The sequence below is a fragment of the Xyrauchen texanus genome, chromosome 13 (assembly GCF_025860055.1).
Source record: "Xyrauchen texanus isolate HMW12.3.18 chromosome 13, RBS_HiC_50CHRs, whole genome shotgun sequence".
Classification (NCBI taxonomy): Eukaryota; Metazoa; Chordata; class Actinopteri; order Cypriniformes; family Catostomidae; genus Xyrauchen; species Xyrauchen texanus.
Genome location: NC_068288.1, coordinates 30,811,130 through 30,833,826, shown reverse-complemented (window position 1 = coordinate 30,833,826; position 22,697 = coordinate 30,811,130). Strand labels below are relative to the sequence as shown.

General features: G+C 35.9%; 1 protein-coding gene across 1 annotated transcript in view; it reads right to left on the bottom strand.

Moving 5' to 3' along the window:
- LOC127654155 (neuronal growth regulator 1-like) overlaps window positions 1–22,697 on the bottom strand; it is a 192,107-nt gene that overhangs the window by 74,242 nt on the left and 95,168 nt on the right. Inside the window, exon 5 of the mRNA XM_052141192.1 lies at window positions 6,957–7,077. Within this exon, the coding sequence (XP_051997152.1) occupies window positions 6,957–7,077 (121 nt within the window). The remainder of the gene's footprint in view (window positions 1–6,956; window positions 7,078–22,697) is intronic.

The window sequence follows — 22,697 nt, the reverse complement described above, 5'->3', positions numbered from 1 at the left end:
TTCTAAAAATCTTAATTTGTGTTCTGCAGAAGAAAGAAATTCATAAACATCTGGGATGGTTGAGGGTGAGTAAATGATTTTCAAATTTTCATTTATGGAGGAGGACTATTCCTTTTAACAAAAATGAAGACAAAAACTAATTAGACACTTTCTTGTCAAACTATGTGGTACATGTCCATAGTTAATGTGACAACACCTGTGGTTGAGGCGAACTGACTTCATACATCTGTAACAAATCAATTTTACCAGTTACTTGGCTTTTCAAATGCATGAAATTCATACATTATTAATGCCGAAACATACTCTAGGCAAGCAAGCATGTGAAAGCAGTCGCTTCTAGCTATGCAAGCCAGATTTTGTATGTTGTTGCGTTCAAAAATGTTTTTGACTGCAATTCATATCACAACACAAGTACCTGTTGCGCTCTTAACATTGCAGCAAGGGGCTGTATAGCGGATAGTAGAGTGAACTGTCTGCTTCTAATGTTGTCTACTGTGTCAACTACTGTGATGGCAAAGAAGCAGTTTGAAAAGTATATTGCTAAAAAAGTAAGTTAAAGTCATTATATTTACAGAAACTTACTTGAATAACAAATCCAGTTTAATGACAAAGACTTTTGAAGGTAACTCTATCACCCCATTGAGTGCTGAGGCAAGACCAAATGTTAAGCATGTTCAACCGGACTGTGTTGGTCAAGCACTCACATTTGCATGTCGAAATGCTTTTATGGTCACTGAACAGTATATATGATTTTAAACATAGAATCTTACTGTTTAAAAATGTCCGACCCAAGTAACAGTCTGACATTGTAATCTAAACAGTTGTAATGAGAACAAAGTCAGCTGCATGCTCAAAAGTATTTTAATGTAAAGCATATGCAATTATGTTCTATACTGAATCTAAACTCTAGCATGGAGTGGGATTCAACACACATTCAGGTCAAAGTGTGCTTTAACATTGCATTCTACATATGAGCACATGCTATTTCCTAAGGGAAAATGAAAAGTAGAAACATTTGCACATGGGTTGTAGCTTTGTCAAGGTCTAAGTTTCAGTTGCAGTTGCTCTGGGACATCCACTTTGCTCTCACAGGTAGATAGATATGTGCTGACTGTTTCTCCCACGACTCCAAGTAGCTTTTTGCCCTCTTGCTGACACTTACTTAAGTACGAGCAAAAAACTTTTCTTAAAACAAAAGGCCATTGCTACCACGCTGTACCGATGTGTTGTAGGCTATTATACATAATAACCTCTACAAAATCTATTCAGAATTTTCATGCTGATAAATCATTCTGTTTGTACTCTGCTGTTACAAAAAAGCAATTAGATACTGCAACTGGTAAATACCAAAGTGTTTTAGGGAGCTGTAATTTTTGTGTGCTCTATATCACAAAAAGTACCTAATTTTGAGATCTAGCTACCAATACTGTATTTTTATTATTATATTATCTCATCGAGAAAAACACAGAATATCATATACTTTTTCATGATTATCTTATCATGAAACACCAAAAGACACTGCATGATTCCTCTTTGATTCTCTGTTTATTACAATAATGCTTATTCTCTTTTACTGCTTGCTTCCTGCACCTCCCTGCCATTAGATGACACTGAAACTGAAAAATACAGTAGAATCAGACATTTCTTTTTTTTCAAGAATGTTCAATGTAAAGCCTTAGATTAAGCAGACTACAGATCCAATGCCAATAAGCCTCCTTTGCAATTTGAATAAATTGGGTGAAGCCTATAATTACAATTAGCACAGTGTGAACTGCTGATTCAGATCGTACTCAGCAAGAGTAGGTAAATGACGGGTAATGGGGTAATTTGGTATTTAAATTCAAGAACCACCACTTGAGTCAACACTGATTGGTGCAGAGACTTGGAATGCTCTTTACTAATGATGAGGTTATGTAAACATACAATTAAAATGCAGGGTAATGCTGGTTTATACCTATTTTACTTTAAAGTGACTATATAAAAAAAATGTGTGTTCAGAAGAAGACTTGTATCTCATTAAATAATATTTTTACCATTGATCATTTTTGTAAAAAAAAAAAAATTCTTTTTAGGATAATAATTTTTTATTTTATTTAGCTTCTCTAGTTTTGATAAAGAAACAAACTTAATTTAGGCCTATAGTTTTATTGATATAGTATGTAGCTTAATACAGTATTCATTACAGTACTTGCAAGGCAACACTGCATTTATATCACTCAAAAAACTCAACTGCCATATTCAGCCAATTCCCAAAAAAGTTTGGACAGTATGACAAATGCTAATAAAAACAAAAAGAAGTGATTTTTAAACTATATTCACCCTTTGCTAAATTGAAAACACTACAACTACACATATGGAGTTTTCCCTTGTGATTTTTTTTGTTTTGTTTTTAATGTACAGTAATTGCAACATGCTCCACAAAAGTTGAGACAGGGGCAATATAAGACTAATAACAATTTGACAATTTAAAATAACAAGGCAATATGAAACAGATGTTAAACAGGGGAGGCAATCGTGTCATAGTATTTAAGGAGCCTCCAAAAACAGCCTAGTCCTTCAAGAGCAAGAATCAATCAAGACTTGTCAATTTGCCAACAGATGCTTCAGCAAATAATCCAGCATTTTGAGAACAATGTACCCCAAAGACAAATTGGAAGGATATTGGCCATTTCACCCTCTACAGTGCACAATATACTTAGAAGTTTCAAAGAATCTGGTCAAATTTCAGTGCGTAAAGGGCAAGACGAAAACCAATTCTGAATGCAAGTGATCCCCCCAGACATCACAGTCTTTAAAAAAAATCATCAATCATTTGTAATGAATATCATGAACATGGGCTTGGGATAACTTTAGTAAACCTTTGTTAGTCAACACCATTCCCCACTGCATCTAACCATGCAAGTTACAACTTTACTATGCAAAGCAGAAGCCCTACATCAACACTGTCTATAAGTGCTGCCGACTTCTCTGAGCTCGGTCTCATCTTAGATGGAAATTAGAACAGTGGAACTCTGTTTTTTGGTCTGAAGAGTCTATATTTCAAATAGTTTTTTGAAAAACACAGCCATGTTCTCCAGGCCAAAGAGGAAAAGGACCATCCGATCTTTTATCAGCCTCAGGTCCAAAAGCCAGTGTCTGTATGGGCCAGAGGTGTGTCAGTGCCCATGGCATGGGTAACTCGCATATCTGTGAGGGCACCATTAATGCAGACAGATATGTACAAATTTTGGAGCAGCATATACTGACATCCAGCACTGTCTTTTCTAAGGATGTCCCAGAATTTTCAGCAGGACAACTTAAAACCACATACTGGCAGAATAAGTAGAGAGTGCGGGTGCTAGATTGGCCTGCCTGCAGACCAGACCATCTCCAATTGAGAATGCGTGGTGCATTATGAAGCACAATATATGGCAACAAAGACCCCTTGCAATTGTGCAGCTGAAGACATGCATAATGGATGAATGGGGGAAAATTCCACTTTTTAAACTTAACAAACTTGTGTCTTCAGTGCCTAAATTCTTCATAAGTGTTATTAGAAGAAATGATGATGTTTCACTGTGGTAAACACACGACTGTCCCAACTTTTTGGAGTGTGTTGCAATCATCTGATTTGAAATTACAAAAAAAAAAAAAAATAAAAAATTAATTCACACGGTAAAACATCATATAATGTTTAGTTGTAGTGCTTTCAATATATCAAAGGGTGAATATAACTTACAAATCACTACTTTTTGTTTTTGTTAGCATTTTTCATACTGTCCCAACTTTTCGGAATTGGGGTTGTAGATGGTTTCAGCCTTAGATTTGTATAAATGTTATACTAAAAGCTACACTATGCAAGTTTTATTGTTAGAAATGAAAGAAAAAAAAAATTATTAATGAGCAAGTACACCAACAATCTGTCTTCCAAACCATGCTTTTGCCTTACCACAATTTACTATGGTAAGCCTATAATAATAATTGATACTGTATTTTAGAGCAGTCAGGACAGATTTGGCGGGAAAATGCATACTTCCATCAGTCGTTCATGCGTTTCATCATGTCCGTAAATAAAGAAGGTCCTAGCTATACAGCACGTGTGTATGTGTTGTGATAGGCGTCGGAGTTTGAAGATGAAAGCTTGTAGCCACAACACATGAGCAACATTGTCCATGGATCATTCAAAAAGGCAACCAGTCTGGGGAATCTTTTTCAGAGGTGGCGACAACTCCGAGATCTTAAAGTATTTAAAACCAACCTAGTGACAGCTCGACAGGAAAGATATTTTATTGGACCGATGTAGACCTCTTTGCATGGTAGTTCGTTAGATATCGTTAGCCACTCTAATGGGGCATTTTATAATGGATTGTGGTACTGCAGTGTGTGATTTCATTTTCGAGGAAGGACAATTAGGAAAAAGGTGGGGGAAGATCTGCCTGCAGAAGGACGGCCGGAAGGGCAACACCTCCTCTCCAGGAAGGGAAGGGAGGGGAGTACGTCATGCCAGAGGTTTCCCTGGCCTGAATTGGACAGTGGAGGATTCCCTGGCCTGAAACGCAGCACTGAGACACCTAATCAGCCAGGAGGGGGATAAAGACGAGCAGGGGATGCCAGTTAGAGAGAGAGAGAGAGAGAGAGAGAGAGAGAGAGAGAGAGAGAGAACGTGTGCAAAGTATATGTGCGTCTATGTGTTTTATGTTATGTTTCAGTTCTTAAAATGTAATTAAAGTTATGTTGACTGCTCAGCCGGTTCCCGCCTCCTCCTTGCCCATCATGAACCTGTTACATAAGCACTGGTATTTCTTTCTGAAAATGCAAATAAAAACTATTTCTCAGTTTTAAGACTCTCCCTCTCAGTCATTGTTAAAGGTCATCATTAAAGTTCCTAAAATACAGCCACTAAAATTACTATTAACTCCTAATCCATGTAAAAAAAAAACATCTAACACTGACTAATAAATGTTTAAAGTTACAACATACCATAAAATAATACGTAATGATCAACTAAGATATTTTTGCACATTGATTGATTGATTCAAATGTTACAGTTCAGATCTAGCAATTTAGATTATCTTTTTAATTCAGTTCAAAATGATGGTTACTTTGCAAAATTGTTTTTCATGAGCTTATGCCATGCCAAAAGTCACTATCTGTCAAATTTAAGACTCTTTAATAAGGCACTTTGTAGTATTTGATAAGCTTCAGATCCATATCTTATGATAACACCAAAGACTGTAATGCAGCTTAAGAGTTTTCGAACTTTCAACAATTAAACCTTAAAAGATGATGTGCAATTTATCGATGGTAAAATTCTTGCTCGTATCCCAGCTTAATATACAAGTTGCCATTCTAGGTTGATATTACTTAAAAGTGTAAAACTGTGGCACTATTACAAAATTCCATTGTCTCAACCAATGGTGTGAATTTATGATGGGATTATCTGTTTCTACAACCAACAGAAGACTTGGCCAGTTTTGTGTGATCTGTATGATAACAGTGATTATTTAAGCAAATCTGTTTGGTGGCAGAAATTACACACTATAGTTTAAACTCAACTTTCACTTTCATCCAAATCACCAAAACTACAATGGCTGATTATGATTTTATAAACACAAATGTTTTGCACTATACTCACATGCTGCCATATTATGATATTGAGACACTTTTACTACAATGCATCTTTTGAAAAACTCTAAATTTGAACACTTGTATTACAGACTCACCTACATTACATAGATATTCCAATGTTATTAGCTTCCACGGTAGCTCACCTGATAGAGTGTTGGACTTGGAAGTACGCTGCTCGAGACCTGTTAAGCACTCAAGCTAACATGTGAGACGAGAGAACTAATGAAACTAATGAAACTAATGAAATGAGGGCTTTTAGCTTCTATCACTCTTGGTTTTACCTTTTCTCTCCCTTGTACCACTCGAAGATGGGAGAGGGGACAGCTGCTGCCTCATATCTCAGCAGGGCCATCTGAACGGGTCAGTGAGTCGAGAGTGTCATAGAAGTGTCATAGAAGTGTCAAGAAATGACGTGGTTGCTTCAGATAATTTGTTTTTTATTTCACATTTCGTTTTTAGACCCTATCGGTTTAGTTTAGGCATTGGTTAAGGGTAAGGATGTCTGTTTGTATCTATCTCTCTTTTGATTTTAGATCACTATTGGTCAGGGTTAGGTAAAGTTTTTGGTTAGGGAGGTACGTTTTACTTTTTAAAACCTCCATCTAATATTCACCCTAAAAATCTTGCCTGATTACGAAACCATTGCACTTGCTTTTGGCACCCACCAGCTGGACATTTCAGAGGAAAACAACAACCAAACCTGTAATAAGGCATGTCATTTCATTTTGCAAATGAAACATCACGTAATGTTCATGAGATCTGGCTGAAATTATGGATGCATTTTTATTATTGTGTGGATTAAAGGTGCTTTAGCTAAGATACTTTACAGTTTTGCAAACTTTTGCCTGACTGAATAAGACTATGCCTTTTCACCGAAATCCCAACCTACGATAAAATAGCCAACGTTAAAACCCAAATATTAGCAAAAGTGAAAAATGATTTACATGCAGAGAGCGCTTCTGATTGGTAGGATTTCTTATAGGCTAAAAAAAGCATGGGTTGCTCCCCTGACTCTTTTTTGTTTCGCTATTTACATAACCTAGGACTGACACAGAAGTAGTAGGGACATATTATGCATGGTATTCCAAGAACATCGCTCAAAGCTCCTTTAAAGAAACCGACAGACTGAAAAATATTCATCAAAATATTTCACATGAATCTAAAAAGGCACCACCATCTTATTACACAGGCACAAAAAGGGGACTCCACTGACAGTAATCTTCACTGCAGTAAGCATTTTGAACCAAGAATAAACTCACTTAATACTTTGCATAATGTATGATAAATAATCACTGCACTCAGAAACTAATGAAATGAGAGCTTTTAGCATCTATCACTCTTGGTTTTACCTTTTCTCTCCCTTGTACCACTCGAAGATGGGAGAGGGGACAGCTGCTGCCTCACATCTCAGCAGAGCCATCTGACCGGGTCGAACCCCGTGACTTTTCATCTCATGGATTGCTGGAGGATCTGCCAAAAGGAAAGAAAAACTGAGATGACTGAGGGGAAGAGCGAACATGCATAACAAGTCAACCCAAACAAACTGACCCTCTGAGTCTGAGTGGAAAAGGCTTCTAAAATCGAGTGTTTTGATTTACTAATAGTGTGAATGGCAGAAATAAATTAGCAAGAAGGTTGAGAGTGGCCAACACGTGCAAATCTTATGGGTGCACTGCTGAGAAATACCATTTATCCCAAGGGTTTGAGAAATGAAATGAACTGCTCGGTGATAAATTGTTTAATGGCTGTTCGAAGGCTGGGGAGCTAAGGAAGGTTCTTTGAATATGTGCATGTAAAATGAGGGTTCTTTCATGTTCACAAATGCAGTGCAAATCTCTTTGAGCAAGCTTTAAGTACAGGGCATTTTTATGTTTCCAGCCAGCTAAAAAGTAACAACATGCTCAACAGAGAAAAATTATCATTGTATATTATTTCTTATGATATTATTCAAATGTGTTGAAATACAAAATGACATTTGGCTTTTAAAGAAACCACACCAAACTTAACTTAACATACTGTACATACAAATAAATCAACTATATATAGAATACTAAGTTGAACAAGGTGCATACAAAATAGAAAATAACTGCCTTCAAGGAGGTGATCCACTTATGTCTTTCTAGCTAGCGTTAAATTACTTGCAATGTCTGAATTTGAGTGGGGGACATTTATATTCCAGGCAACTCAGTCTTTGAAAATCACCTGCGAGTTATTGAGGTCTGTGTTCAGACTATTTTTTCCTGATTGAATTTCTGACATTCTTTTCCATGACCCCACAGTTGAAGGTATGAAGTTCTCCAGGCCTTCTCTGTAATGCGTTTCATGTTCTCTGAGAGCTTAAAAATAATTCACCTATTGTGGTGAGAACAGTAACATTCCCTGGTTTTAAAGAATGATCTACTCAGACTTTAGGCTCTGTAGCTAAACCAAATATTTATGACACATAATATAAAATATATGATAGTATAAGCTTCTGAACATTGCACACAGGAGCAAATAAGCAATTATTTCTTCTATTTTTCAACAAATGTTATTGTGAGATTTATATTGTTTCACATATCAAGGAAAATCACTCATCTGTAGCATTTAAAATTAAAATCAAGGCTTTGTGGCACTTCATTTAAGTCTGTTAGCTTAGAAGCCATTTATATGCTAGTGTACACCTAAACGTTGTCAATATTTACTTAGCAGATATAGATATGTTATATGTACAGTCTCTCTCTTCCAGGAATACAGACCAAAACTATTGATGACTCAAACTGCAATCACTCACTTTGTCCAATGCTCTAGAATGAGAATAACACCTGCCTCTGTATATCGATAGCAATTAGCAAACCATGAGCTATGTTTAGGCTAACATGTTTGCATGCAACAGTATATTATACAGTATATCTAAATGTCAGTAGAATGGTAGTATGCTATTCTTAACATAGCTATATTAATTGTTGTGATGTCAAAAAAGGCTATAGATTGCAACAGGCCTGCCCACTTTTTCAGACATCATGGTTTCGGGACGTTTTTTTCCTAACCATTTTACCCATAGAGATTTAATATATTCCTTCATAAAAGGGTTCTATACCAGGGCATGAACCAAACAAACCAGCTCTGAGGTGAACCACAACATTACAAACTTGGATCCAAAGCCTTAATTCACAACGCGTTTGACGTGGGTGGTCGATGCATAGCTTTTTTTGGTGTGCTTAGTATGTCCCAATTCTCTAATTGGTGGTGCAATTTTCTTCAATATCATGGATAGTGTAGATCTTCACCAGAATTAGCTCTATTAAACTGGACTAAGGCTGGGCAATTTGGAAAAAAATTTCTTCATATAGTTGAATATTGATATTTATCATTAATGGTGATGGAATTGCATTCCACACGTTTGTTAGACCTCAAGAATGCCAAACTTACAATTTCAGCGACCTGATAGTCTACATGTGAACATTGCATAAATATAAAACATGAGTCATTTCTCTTATTAAAGTCTAGGGCTGAAACAATTAGTCGACATTATCCACAACGTCGACAGTAAAAATGTTGACAAAAAGTTTAATTGTCGAATAGTCGTCTGATTGTCTGAAAATATTTTTTTGAATTTGTCTTTTTTGGCTTGTTTTCCAATATAAATATCTAAAACTCCTTATGTTCATTTACTTTACCAGCTATACTGCAGAAGAAAAATTGTTATAGGAGAATTTTGAATATAATATTTAATTAATTTTACAATTTTTAAAATCCTTAAAACAAGATACATTTACCTGAGAAGCAACTTATAAGATATTTAGACCTGCTTTTAGAGCAAATATCTTAAATACTGCTCTGGCAGAAGTATGAACAAGTGAAAAAATACAAATATATATTCAAAATACACTTACTGTATATTTAAGACACATTCTCTTAAAGCAAGTCTAAATATCTTATAAGTTGCTTCTCAAGTAAATGTATCTTGTTTTAAGGATTTTTAGACAATTTTAAATGGAAAACAAGACAAAAACACTTGACACTTTAGAGGTATTTTTAAAAGATGACTTTGTCCTCTTTATTGTTAGTAAGCACGTTTAATACAAGTCAGGGCAGAAGCTGAATATTCGGTTAAGAGCTAATGATTAATCATTGCAATAATCGCCCTAATGGTCGAATAAACGTTCTAATAATCGTTAAACTAGTCGATTATAAAATAATAATTAGTTACAGCCCTATTAAAGTCCCAGCCCTATAAACACGATAAAAAATAAATACAAAAAATAGATGTTAAATTAGTTAAATTAGTGCAGACTGATGGCTAAACACAAGCCATCAATTTCATCAATTAAAAACCCCAGAGCTCACAGTAGGTCTCTTTTTAAAGGTTAATAAGTTATCATTCAAAAAATCTATTCACCTAAGGAGAAAATTAATGGGATTGTTAACCTTGGGACCCAACGTTTGCTGTCTATTGGCTATTTAAAAAAAAAAAAAATGACAAAAAGGAAGCCCTTCGATATGTCCTACTGCAAATTACTGTCTCAACATGAAATACATCAATACAGGATATAAAACTGTGCTAATCAAAGCAAACCATGCTGACTTTAAAAAATATAATATAATCTATCCTACACGGTGAAATGTCATGGTGTAAGGGCATAATATTAATAAGCATTAGACATCTGGGCATTTGCACGTTATGAAATCTTACAAATTTATACGAATGAACCCTAACAAAATCATACTAAATAGCCAGCTCATAAAATATGTACAGCTTTTCACGAGACCGGGCTGCATCTAACATTAAACGCAAGAAAAAATCTTCTCATGCTTCTAATACGAATTGAAATACAACAATGTATAACAGAAACTTTTGTCATTGATGATTAAAAAAAACAAAATCCACTTCAGACTGAAACCATGCAAGCATTTAAAGTATATGAATATCCATCCCCACAATCCCTGCGTTAAGATGTTTTGTTCTGATACTGTGTTGTTCATCATTCCTTCACACTCCAATCTCATGGGAAGGTTTGAAAATAGCAGTGTGACACATCAAAACAGCTTGAATGCAGAGTTTTGTAAAAGTATCTGCTTTTGTTGAAAGGGAGTCCGTTTGTTCCAAATAAGAGGCAACTGATGACTCTTGTGCTTTGGCTGGATCATGCACTTTCAATACAGACATCAGGCCATGAAAATGCCCAAGGAGACTTACATAACTTCACAGTTTCACAGATGCAAGCTAGCATAAGATTTAAGGATAACATAAAATGACAGATTAAAGGGATGCATTAAGGATTACAAAGGCAAGGGCACATGAATGCCGACTCCGAGCCTATAATAGATATGTGCAGGGAGAAAGCTAAGAGACCAGAGAGGAAAGTGACACATGTTAATGTAATTCAATTAAACATTTAATATAGGATTCCCTTGCGACATGATTTACATTAAAAACAGTTAGTTCAGTATGTTCTCCATCTACAGTCATACTCAATACCTTGACTTCAGGTGTCAAAAGCAATTTACAATACATGGAAATGCTGATTTAGAACTGTCAGTCTTTGCACATCAAAAAAATTCAGCAATTCAAATCAGGTGTTAGGTGCTATGAATGTGTCAAGACTTGTGATGGCAAAAGCCCTGTTGCTAAAGTTTAGAATTTTATGGAAAACTGAATATTCAGCACTGCTCACTTCAAACACTTGCCACATTACCGACATTTTGGTTGTGAGGGAGTCAAAACATTTGATATCTTCTCTAGCCTGTTAATTATTAGCTTACTTAAAATGGATTTGGATGCTATAATACACCATTCCTAGGCAGAAGCAGAAGCAGAAATTAATCTGCATATAGAGCCAGTGCGAGTGAATCCAATTTTGCATTACCTTGTAACCATCTGAATGTGTATGTGCATGCTTACAATCTGGAAAACGCCTACATACTGAAGGTTACACAAGTGGATTGCAAGTTAATTCAGCTAAGGTGTTTTGCACATAAAAACAGAGATATGACAGGGGCTAGAATGTGTTATGGTTGAGATATGGTATGTCTCATTCATCACATATTTGACCTGTATTTTGAGATATTGACAGGCCTTGGCTGGATGCCTAATAACACAAGAGAAGCTGGCTCTGATATACATCTAGTATCTAACAAACCACTGCATCTATCTTCACTGAGGGATGATCCAGATCATTATAAAACTGCATTAGCGAGAACTACCCAGGGAGGAAAACAAAGCATTAGCCACCACTGCAAACACAACTCTTCACATTAATTAAAAAAAACTCAACCCCACCATAGGGAAAGTATACCAACACAATCTCTTTGCAAAATCGTCAGGATTTGTATGACTTTTGGCTAATTCATATGATATCATTCGACTGCCCTCGTTTGAATTCCTATGACTTTCACTACAGCCAAAGATGTCGCTGGACATTGTTTCCATCTAATACGTGACAGTTACTTGCTACTGTCACACACAACAGCTACCTATCATGTTATCACTCATCCCATCGTATCACTCTACTGATTGGTTAAATTTAGATAAGGGGTTTGGGAAAGGGCATAATATTAATAAGTATGTCCTTAACGCCTCGTGTAATGCGGAACTCGTGCTTCCGCATTACACATCTGGGAATTTACACGTGATGAAGTAAATTATGTACGAATTATCATGAGATCGGTTAAGTATACAAATAGTCATGTACCTTTTTCTTTTGTCTGATTTTCAAATACTTCTTTGCCACAAATCAATGTTTGTAATGTTATGATTCACCTCAGAGCTGGTTGGTTTGGTTCATGGCTCAGAACTCTTTTATGAAGAATTTTATGAAATCCCTATGGAAATAATGCATGTAATGCAAGAACATTTATGAACCGAGATGTCTGAAAAAGTGTGAGGGCACTGTTGTGCTCTATATGTCATAGTTGTCTGTACATATTAAACTGATCTAGGAGAAAGTATATTAACTTAAATGACATCAAAGAATCTGGAGACATTAAAAGCCACTTAAGTGCTCAAGCTGACACTCCCGAGCAGGCCCTGAGCCTAGGTGTCGATTTAGTTGGGGAAGTGCGGGACATGTGGCGAGAGATGTTGAACATGTCGGCAATGCTGAAGAAGGTCGTTGCTGACTTGGAGGATCTTGCTGTGATACGTCGGTCGATCAGTGCCATGGAGGCAAAATTTGCTGACGTGGTCACAGGAGTGGGGGATGACGAGAAACAGATTGATTATCTGGAGTCATCGGAGAGTGAATTATCTGCTAATCTGCTAGAGACCAAGGTGGATTTGAAGCGTGTCTTGGAGAAGTTGGAGGACATGGAAAACCGTAGCAGTGGAATAACGTCCGTATAATGGGGGTCCCGGAGGGAAGGGATATGGTGGAATTCCTGGATGGGCTCTTTCAGAGTCTGCTCGAAAAATCAGGCTATAAGCTTGAAATCGAGCGAGCTCACAGGGTTCCGGCTCGGCAATCCGCTGAGAGAGACAGGCCCTGATCAATTCTGGCCAAATTTCTGAGATCATCCGATAAAGATCTTGTGTTACGTGATGCAATTAGTAAAGGAAGGCTTTCACATTTGATAATGATGATTATACGTTGTCAAACAGTATTCAATATTTGTGTTAAATTTAGCACTCAAATGAAATAAGGGGCATGAGTCCTAAGAAGATATCCAGTCAATGAATGGAGATAAAATTCCCTATTAAACCCATATTCATAGCTTCTAAGATTCAATTACATTGGTCGTTTAAGTCCTTTTCATTACAGGAATCATATACCTGGATTGGCTAAAGCAAAAAAGGCAGTGTCAAAATCACAAAAGCCCTAAAATCCATAATTTACAGGCTCCATAACTGCAGAATGCAACTGTAAATCATTGGTGAGTTTCTAAGCTCCTACCAGATGGGAGGGTCTCAAAATAGCAGAGTTGGCATGAAAAATGGATGCTGTGGAGCTTACTGTTTGACAAATTTGCCAGTTGTGGCTTGATCACAAATGCAAATTAAAATGACAAGGCAGAGATTATGTTTGAGAATACCTGTGAACACAGTATCTCACAAATCGGTGAATACATCAATATGTGCCAACAGGGTTCCCTTTGGTTCAGCGTCTTTGTGATCCTTCTTTTATGCTCAAATTTGACAAGTACAAAAAAGCAGGTTGACTAACTCAAATAGACTGCTATTGAATGAAACATTAATATTGTTGGGATAAGCTTTGTGTAATTAGTGTCAAACTTCTAAATATCAGCACTAGTTCAAGTTAAATGAATATTCTAGGTTCAACACAAGTTAAGCTCAATCGACAGCATTTGTGACATAATGTTTATAACCACAGACATTTTTTGATTCGTCCCCCTTTTCTTAAAAACAAAAAAAATTAAAAAACACAAAACTTAATTATTTTTTTTTTTTAAGATTTTTTTTTTCTTAAAATGGAAGTGAATGGGGCCAATCAGTAAACTTATAATACACACTGTACAAGACGTATCTGTGTGAACATGAGTATGAGTTTAGTGTGATAAATCTGCTTACTAACCTTTTCGGTGTAAAGTTCTATCCAATTTTACAACTTTGTTTGTGAAAAAAAATTCTGTAATTATTACGTTAAAAGTAAACTGTAAAAATGCCAGAGTAAAAAAATTACTTAATTTTTTTTAGATTGTAACATTTTTTTTAAGTATGATTTTACAGTATATTACTGATAAAAAATTCAATTATGTTTAACAAGAGAGTAATTTTTTACAGTAAATTACTGTTAAAATTACGGTAAAAAACAATAATTGGGCGTTCCCAGTATTCCTTGTGAGACCCGTCACAATTCATTAAATTTTATGGAAATGGTTATTTTTCTTCTTATTTTTAATATCAGTTATGTACATTGGGGTGTTCCATGTTATATTTGATTTAGTTTAGTTAATGTTTATTGCATTATTTTTATTTCACATGTTACAGTGATGGTGTTTAGTGTTTGTGTGATTGACACGGAGCACCGTTTCTACATTTTTGTTGGCCATTGATCCTGGAAGGGCCACTATTGATGAACTTCATGTTATAATGTGCCCTTCTGTAGTTACTACGATGATTAACAACATTTTAAACAGATTTTTACAGTTTCAGAAGGTTAATGTATCAAGTTTATATAATTTAATAATATAAAAGGTAATGAACAAAAAATCTGTATACAGGCATAAAAATTACATCCCATAAAGCCTCCAACGTGGTTACTGGTTATGGTAAATTTTTGGCAACCACAGCTGCCGGTAATTTATAAAAAAATGTAACTAAATTTATTTTTACAATGTACCATGATGACATAACAGTGGAAACCCTCAAATGACAATAAAAATTATGAATACACATAATACACAAGTTTTAGCAGAAGAATTCAAGTAAGCGTTTATAAAATTCTAAGCTTCACATTCCTGCCTTTAAACCCTCCAAAAATTGGCCAAATTCACTTCCACTGTAAGTGCCACAAACAAATCTAGCTTCTTTTTTCAAGAAAATGAGGGACGAGTTGAATATAATTTTTTTTGGTAATCAACAATTATTCCACAAATGCTGTCAATTGAGCTCGATTTGTACTGAACCCAGTATATTCCTTTAAAGGGGACCTATTATGCAAAATTCACTTTTATATGGTGTTTGTACATAAAAGTGAGTCGGCAGTGTGTACAAAACCACCCTACAATGTTAAAAGTCCACCCACTCCTCTTTCTTATATTTCTCTTAATCAAAAACAGTGTGTCAAACTGAATGGTTTACGTTTCTGCTCTAACGTGATGTCATATTAGAGCAGGCCTCGCCCACGACTTTGACAGACTCCACCCTAATATCATAGATCCTCCCCTGAGTGATCTACACACAGTCCGCCATTTTCTTCCCGCGCTGGAGCAGATACAGTGAGAATAATAATGTCTCAGCTTTGTAATCATCATAAGTGTTCTGTCGTTGGCTGTAAAAGTGAACATAAGAGTCTTCATGTACTCCCGGCATTAGAGCTACTGAAGATGCAGTGGACAAGTTTTGTTTTTGAAGAAAATGTGCCCTAAAACATACAAAAATGTATGTATGTTTGTGCAAATAATTTTACACCGGACGGCTTTGTGAATGAGTGTCAATATAAAGCAGGACTTTCAAATTTTTTTATTCTCAAGCATGGATCAGTACCAACAGTTCGTGTTCCAGCTTTATATCCTGAAGATGTAAGTATCGCAATTTATATTTTGTGAATGTTTGCAAATCATTTTTACGAACATGGTTGTTTGCTGATTCCACTGCTAATGCAGCTAAAGTTACCATTGTCCCTGATTGTATTCACGGAGACTAGAGCTATGTCGTTATTTGTCATTTTTAACCAGAAAACTCTTACTGTAAGTTGTCTCTGATTGTATTCACGGAGACCATATATATATATATATATATATATATATATATATATATATATAAAAATACATATATATTCATACATATATGGCTGAACTCCGGTATTTAAGCTGTCAGTCATATAGGTTCTGCTTTGTTGTTGCTATAGTATCCGAAGCATGAGGTGTAAAGGCCAAGCCCTCTTCTGGAAAGGGGGCGGGGAGCAGCATCTCATTTGCATTTAAAGAGACACAAACAAAATCAATGTGTTTTTAATTCCACCCAAAAAGAGGCATTGATAACATGGTATAATAAATGATCTGTGAGGTATTTTGAGCTGAAACTTCACAGACACATTCTGGGGGCACCTGAGACTTATATTACATCTTGTAAAAAGGGGTATTCTCACAATGAAGCAAGATGTTAGTGGACTAAACTAAAAGTGTATTCTTATGCAATTTACATTATTATTTTGCTATTAATGGGTTTTGTGACATCATAAAATCTATTGACTTCCAAGTTCACTGATTTTGATGTTGGGTGATTCTCATGTGGATATGCAAAATCAGATCTCTTCACCAAAAACAATTAATTTATCACATGTTAAAAGGTTTTAGAGGAAGGGACAATTTATGTAGCCTTGCACCCTTATCCTCCCAACAAGTATAATGTGTTATTTTAATTAAATGATCAATTAATAACCCACCTCTTTAGCCAGTGCCTAAAATGAGATTTCTTCACAATTAAGAAATGGACTCATCAGTCCATGACTTATCAGCTTACAAACAGAGAGACCGCTCCAATTGCTGTCTCTAACTCATTGTCATATTCTGTCCGCCAGCACTGAGCTTAGCAGCCAAGATTTATTAATTCATTAAGTTTTCCATTTAAAATTAAAGAATAACATCATGTTCTCCCTCGAACACATTCAATGCTTATAAATAACAATCATGCTAAGGGAACATAGGCTTTGTGTTCCACATAGAGTATTCTCCACATAGAATAATATAATTAACCATAGTATCACAAATCAATGTAAATAGACAAATGAGCTTTTAGCGTATGCTGAAAAAGGCCATATTGTATTGTGCAGTGACAATCAGTTTCTTGTCCATGATGCTTATTAATGGCAGTGGGGTAAAGTTCATGGAGTGATTTATGAAAACGTATAACAGTCTTCTGTTAGTATTTGCGTCAGAGGTACGTAGTGCACAGTTTTAGGGGTAAGTGGTGCAATCAGTTGAACCCTTGTTCTGGTTTCAAAATATACAATTATATCAAGGCAAATGAGGAAGGACAAAGCAATATGTGTGTCAAGTTCATGCCAGAATTGCATTAAATAGGGAATTCTGAATACTCAAAAGCCAATTGTAAACACCACTATAGAAATATGTTAAGAATGACTTCTAGAATAGTTTTTCTACTGAAGTTAAATGCTACTCAGTCCCCCATATCCTTCTTATCCAATCCTGCGGACATACTGTAAAGGCTCGTTCATAGATTAACAACTTTGAGTTATTTTCTCAAATCCACATTGCTGTTCCCTGACTGGGAAAGCTGCCACAATTTCAGAGTCACACTTCAAATCATACAGAAATAATGGGTCATTGTGGGACTGTGCCCAGTAACAGTGCATGCTTTCTCTGATAAATGTCAATGTTCCATAGATTCGGGCCTTGCGTTTTACATATGCTTGGCTGGTTGCAATATACTGCATAACCCAATGAAAATAGCTAAACTAGTTGAATGTATTCTTCAGTGGTACAAACTTGTCAAATTATAAATGCATGTGTCCATGCCTGGATCTACTAATTAGAGGAAAATGTCAAGCCAGTAATAGAATAAAGTCTTTAATTGCATTTGGGTCATTGACGAATAAGGTTTTTAAAAGTGTAAAAAATATAATGGAGATATAACTAATTTTGAAACCATTTTTTAGTTTACCTAGGTGTTAACAATAAGATTATGTGGTTTGTACAATCAATTAACACTGCTTTTGTCATTTTTTACAGGACTGACAGAATTTGTAACCAAAAAAAGTCATTCGGTTTAACCATGAATATATTTAAAATTATTAATTTGCAGATAATTATTCATGAACAAACCTGATTAGACATTGATGTTGAGATAGTATATAGTGTGAACACTGATCTTGTAAATGTAGTAATTTTATTGGACTACTCTAAACCCTTCAACATATTCAAGTAAAACATTGCACAGGGAAAGGAGAAAAGGGGAAATATAGAAAAAAAAGCCTTATCTGCTTTATATTTGTATTATTGTAGTTCCTTTAGTTATTAAAAACAATATTATTCAGTTTAAATATTTACTATATTGGTTTTACCGAATGACCAAGGCCAGTTATACCGAATGACTATGTCTGCTGCCCTTGACATTATACATATTTAAGACAATAAACAGACACAAATAGCTTCAAAAACACATTTTATTGTTAATATAATAGGCTATTAATGTAAAAAGTACTTCAAACATTAAAACATTTTATTGATATTGGAATGAATATATTTACACTCGTATTGCAAATTATATTAATTAAAACACTGAAGTATTTAATTGTGTTTAAATTGTTAAACGATGAGCTGCTGGGCTATATATTCATGAAAAAGAATGTCAAACATTAAGACATTTCATTGTTATTGGAACAAACATTACATACAACTCGTATTATTAATTATATTAAAGTCATTAAAACATTGAATCATTTAATGGTTCTTGGAACAAGTGCTACAACGATGAGCTACTATGCATTCATGAAAGCCATCCAGTCTCTGGAGCATAATCTAGAGGACCGTGAATTTAGAGGTTCTGGCTCACTAATTGTTGCATGCAAGTCTTCTTTGAAGTAGAAGATTTTGTCAGGTTTGGCTGGCCAGATGAAGACAATTCTCTCCCCTGACTGCTGCATGCAGTTGACCTCAAGCTCATCTTCAATCACCTTCAGGACCTGGCCTACAAAGGGATGGTCATCATAAGAAACAATGACAAACTTTCCTCTCAGTTCACCAAGGCAGTCCTTTTGCTGGTCTTCGGCTAAGGCCTGTCTTTCCTTTCCTGGGATATTTTTGAAATCAACTTCCTGAGGGCTATAACACATGCACAGGAGGGGTCTGCTGCAAAAGCAGGAAACTTCACGATGATGTATTTTCCCAGCTTCTCAGGAGGTTATTTGGTGCAATTTCATTGTACCTTTAACGGTGGGGAGATATAAGGGTAATGCCTCATCATACTTGCCACTGTCTTCAATCCATAAGAATTTTACCTTTGAGTCACTGGCATTAAGCACACTGAAGAGCTCTTTTGATGTCTGGATGTCTTGCCCACGGTGAACATAAGCATCGGCACATCGCTTCACAGCCCCACCTACACCATCTGGGGCCCCCTTGCCATGAGCCTTTTCAGAAAAGCTCCATGTCACTTGAGTGAACCCCTTAAGGAACGGGATCGTGCTGGTGAGGTAGAAGTTTTTCTTGTTCCGGTATTGTGTGACCGGACCATCGCTTATAACATGTAGTTTAGCAATGGTAGTGTTTAACTCTCTTACATCTTTTAAAACTGGCTCCAAGTGGCCCATACTGCTCTCTCGTCGTGTCGTGTCTATAAATAATAAAAACAAATGATACCTTTCTCTTCTTTTGGCGAGCAACTGTTCTTTTTTAACAGGATCAGCATTGATCCTTGCCCAGTAGTGAGCTGCTTTTTCTTTATTTGATAAAGGCATCTGCAAAGGTAAAATTCAGTCAAAATGATGTAATATGCACATTTCCTATTAATAGAATGTTATATTTATTAATTGCAAATATGTACAAATATGACCAACATACAGTGCTGTCATTCAGTACAACCAGTAGGTCATTCGGTATATCCAAAATTTCGGTTTAACCGAATGACACTTTTGGTTAAACCGAATGACAAAATCTTCACTCAGTGCTAACAGGCTGATATCTAGCTATCTAGCTAGTTAGTTAGCTAGCTATCTAGCAAAAGGACAATCAAACATTTTATATTTAGTACAAGTTTTTAAAATATTAAAACATTATCCATGTTTTATAGCGGTTGTACCAAATGACCTGATATTTCGGGACATGTGTATGAGCAAGTGAAAACATGAATTTTTATAATAGTTAAGAGAGAGTTACTTACTTTGCTTCACAACCGTGTGGTCATTTGCAGGTGTCTGAATGATGTCACATCCTGTCACATGATATTGAACACATGACTTGATCCAAAATGGTGCCTTTATATTGGTTTCTCCGAATGACATCAATGAAAATCATTTTTCCGGACATTCTTTCTCATAACAAAGCAACGACTTCTACACATAATATGAATACCATTTTGCCCAATGTTGATATATGATGTTATAAAATCATGCCAGAATAAAAATTATATAAATGTATTACATTTTAAGATATATTAATCACAAATGAAATGGCTGTATTGGCCTTCGGACGGTTAAACCGAGTGACATTTTGACACTTCAAAATCTTTAAAATACCTTTATATGTAGGCCTAGTAAAATATAATTAAAATCTTTTGGATTCAATAAAAGAGATCAAGTTGTACTACCTTACATACTTTGGATGTCATATCTTTGTTTTTTATTATTATTAAGGCCTTTGGACAAAAAAATGAGCCGTCACGTCATTGACCCATTTACAAATGCCACAAGGTGAATACAAAAAAGGACAGCCCTGATGATCAATAGCATTTTTTTTAATTTGCACTGTTCAGGCACTAATGCCATGTGAATGGGAAGTATAGTGTTATAATGTATAGTGAATGGTTGTTGATATCAGCAAGTACATTTGGAACAGACATTTTACAAACTGAGGCAATCTAAAAGGTGAATTGTGTCTTTTTTAAAGTAAAAATGCTTTTAACACTTTGATGAGCTTTGTGGAAAAATAAATCCAAGATGGCAGACAAAGCAAGAGAAATTTAGCATATAACAAATATACTTAGAATCAATTCAGTATTGAAAAGTAGCGATCATTTTTTTAATAGTAGAAAACAGATTATTTTACCAGAAATATGTGTGTACTATATATATTTACGCATATTAGAGTATCACTTTGTTCCTCTCAGATTACCTGTACTGAAACTAGTTGCGAGTTGAGTCTCCTGTGTGGTGCGCATGACGAGCGCTATTTGAATGACATGCTGATTTGCCACCAACAGTATTTAGAACGTTCCAAATCTGTCTTTTATTAGGTTCTATTTCAGCATGCTGCTAGAGCTGGATCTCACAGTGAAATCGGAAAGAGTAGGTCGACATTTCTTTAGCAAAAATCAGTATATGCTTACCGATATTCAAAACACTGCCCCCTGTGGCCAAAGCGGTAAGTGTTGTAAGGCGTTTAGGCAAATGTGAGCTTATGTCCAGGAGAGGTCCCCAACAGCTAGTTGTGAAGCGGGATCCTTTCAGCTGTACAGGATGCAATACAGTGAAGAAGAATGCATATTTTATGGACTCTACTCCCCAACCCAAACCTAAACCTAACCATTAATGGAATAAAAATTAAATGTCAACGGGAAAAGTGCAACCTCCGAATCATGCTTGTCACTAATTAAGCAAACGTGATTACTTCCTGGTTTCAAAATGGATACAAACCCAGGTCTCTCACGCTGCTGAAGCAAACCGTTGCTGGTAGAGCCACGAGGGAAGGTAAACACATTGAAACCGATGCAAAAATTTGTGGTGGGAAATGTCGCAGGTCAGTGAGTCAGTATATTGTCGCTGATCCTAGGGTACCGAAACTTTCGGAAACTGCATGTCGACTTCCTGTATGATCATGTGTGCTGCCATAGAAGGTAGCTGCCTTTGTAGGCAGGAGACAGCGAGGCAGCTCACTAGGTTTTGGAACAGACTCATAGTGTGGATACACCATAGCCCATTCCATTTACAAATAAAACAATGACTATCAAATCGAAGATTAAACTGTCAGCATTTATTTGAGGGTATTTATGATTAAACCTAAACATTGTAGGAATTACAGGCCTTAACACAGCCTATCCATTTAAGGGACCAAAAGAAACAGAACAAATCAATAAACCTAAGTGAAGTCATCTTATTGCATACTTCACTAGCAAATCCCCTGCATTCAATGTGGGTCTGGAATCAGTGGCCCTAAGGATCCAGGTGATGCCTCAGCCAAACTCTCAGTTGCCTTTATTTGTTTTGGTCAGGTGAAAGCCATGTCCATTTGTCTTTAGCAACTGAAAAGCATGCTCAATTAGATTGAGCAAGTGATTGACTTGGTCAGTCTAGAACATTGCTCTGTTTGGCCCTGAAAAGTCCTTGGTTGAATTAGCAGCATTCATCTTCATAACAGCTTACATTACATTAATAAGCAGTCTCATCACTAGCGTCAAGGGAAACAGTTTCAAAATTAGCAACAAATGCACGGGGCATTACACACAGCTATGTTTCACAATCAGAGTGGTATGCTTTGGATCACAAGCAATCTTTTCCAAACAGGTTATTTGGACATACCTGCTTAATCTCTGAACAGCTTTTTCTGATGCTCAGCTTAATGACAGCATGATTTATAGAAACTGACAATTCTTTGGTCCTCATGTTGAGAAACTCCAGCAACAGACTCAAAATGCTAATGCGTACAAAGAGCTCAAGTCTTTCTGATAGCATTCTTGTGCATGAGAATGTAACAATGCATTTTTGGTACTCTAAACTGGGGAGAATGCATTAAAAAGGCAGTAACTGCAACATAGT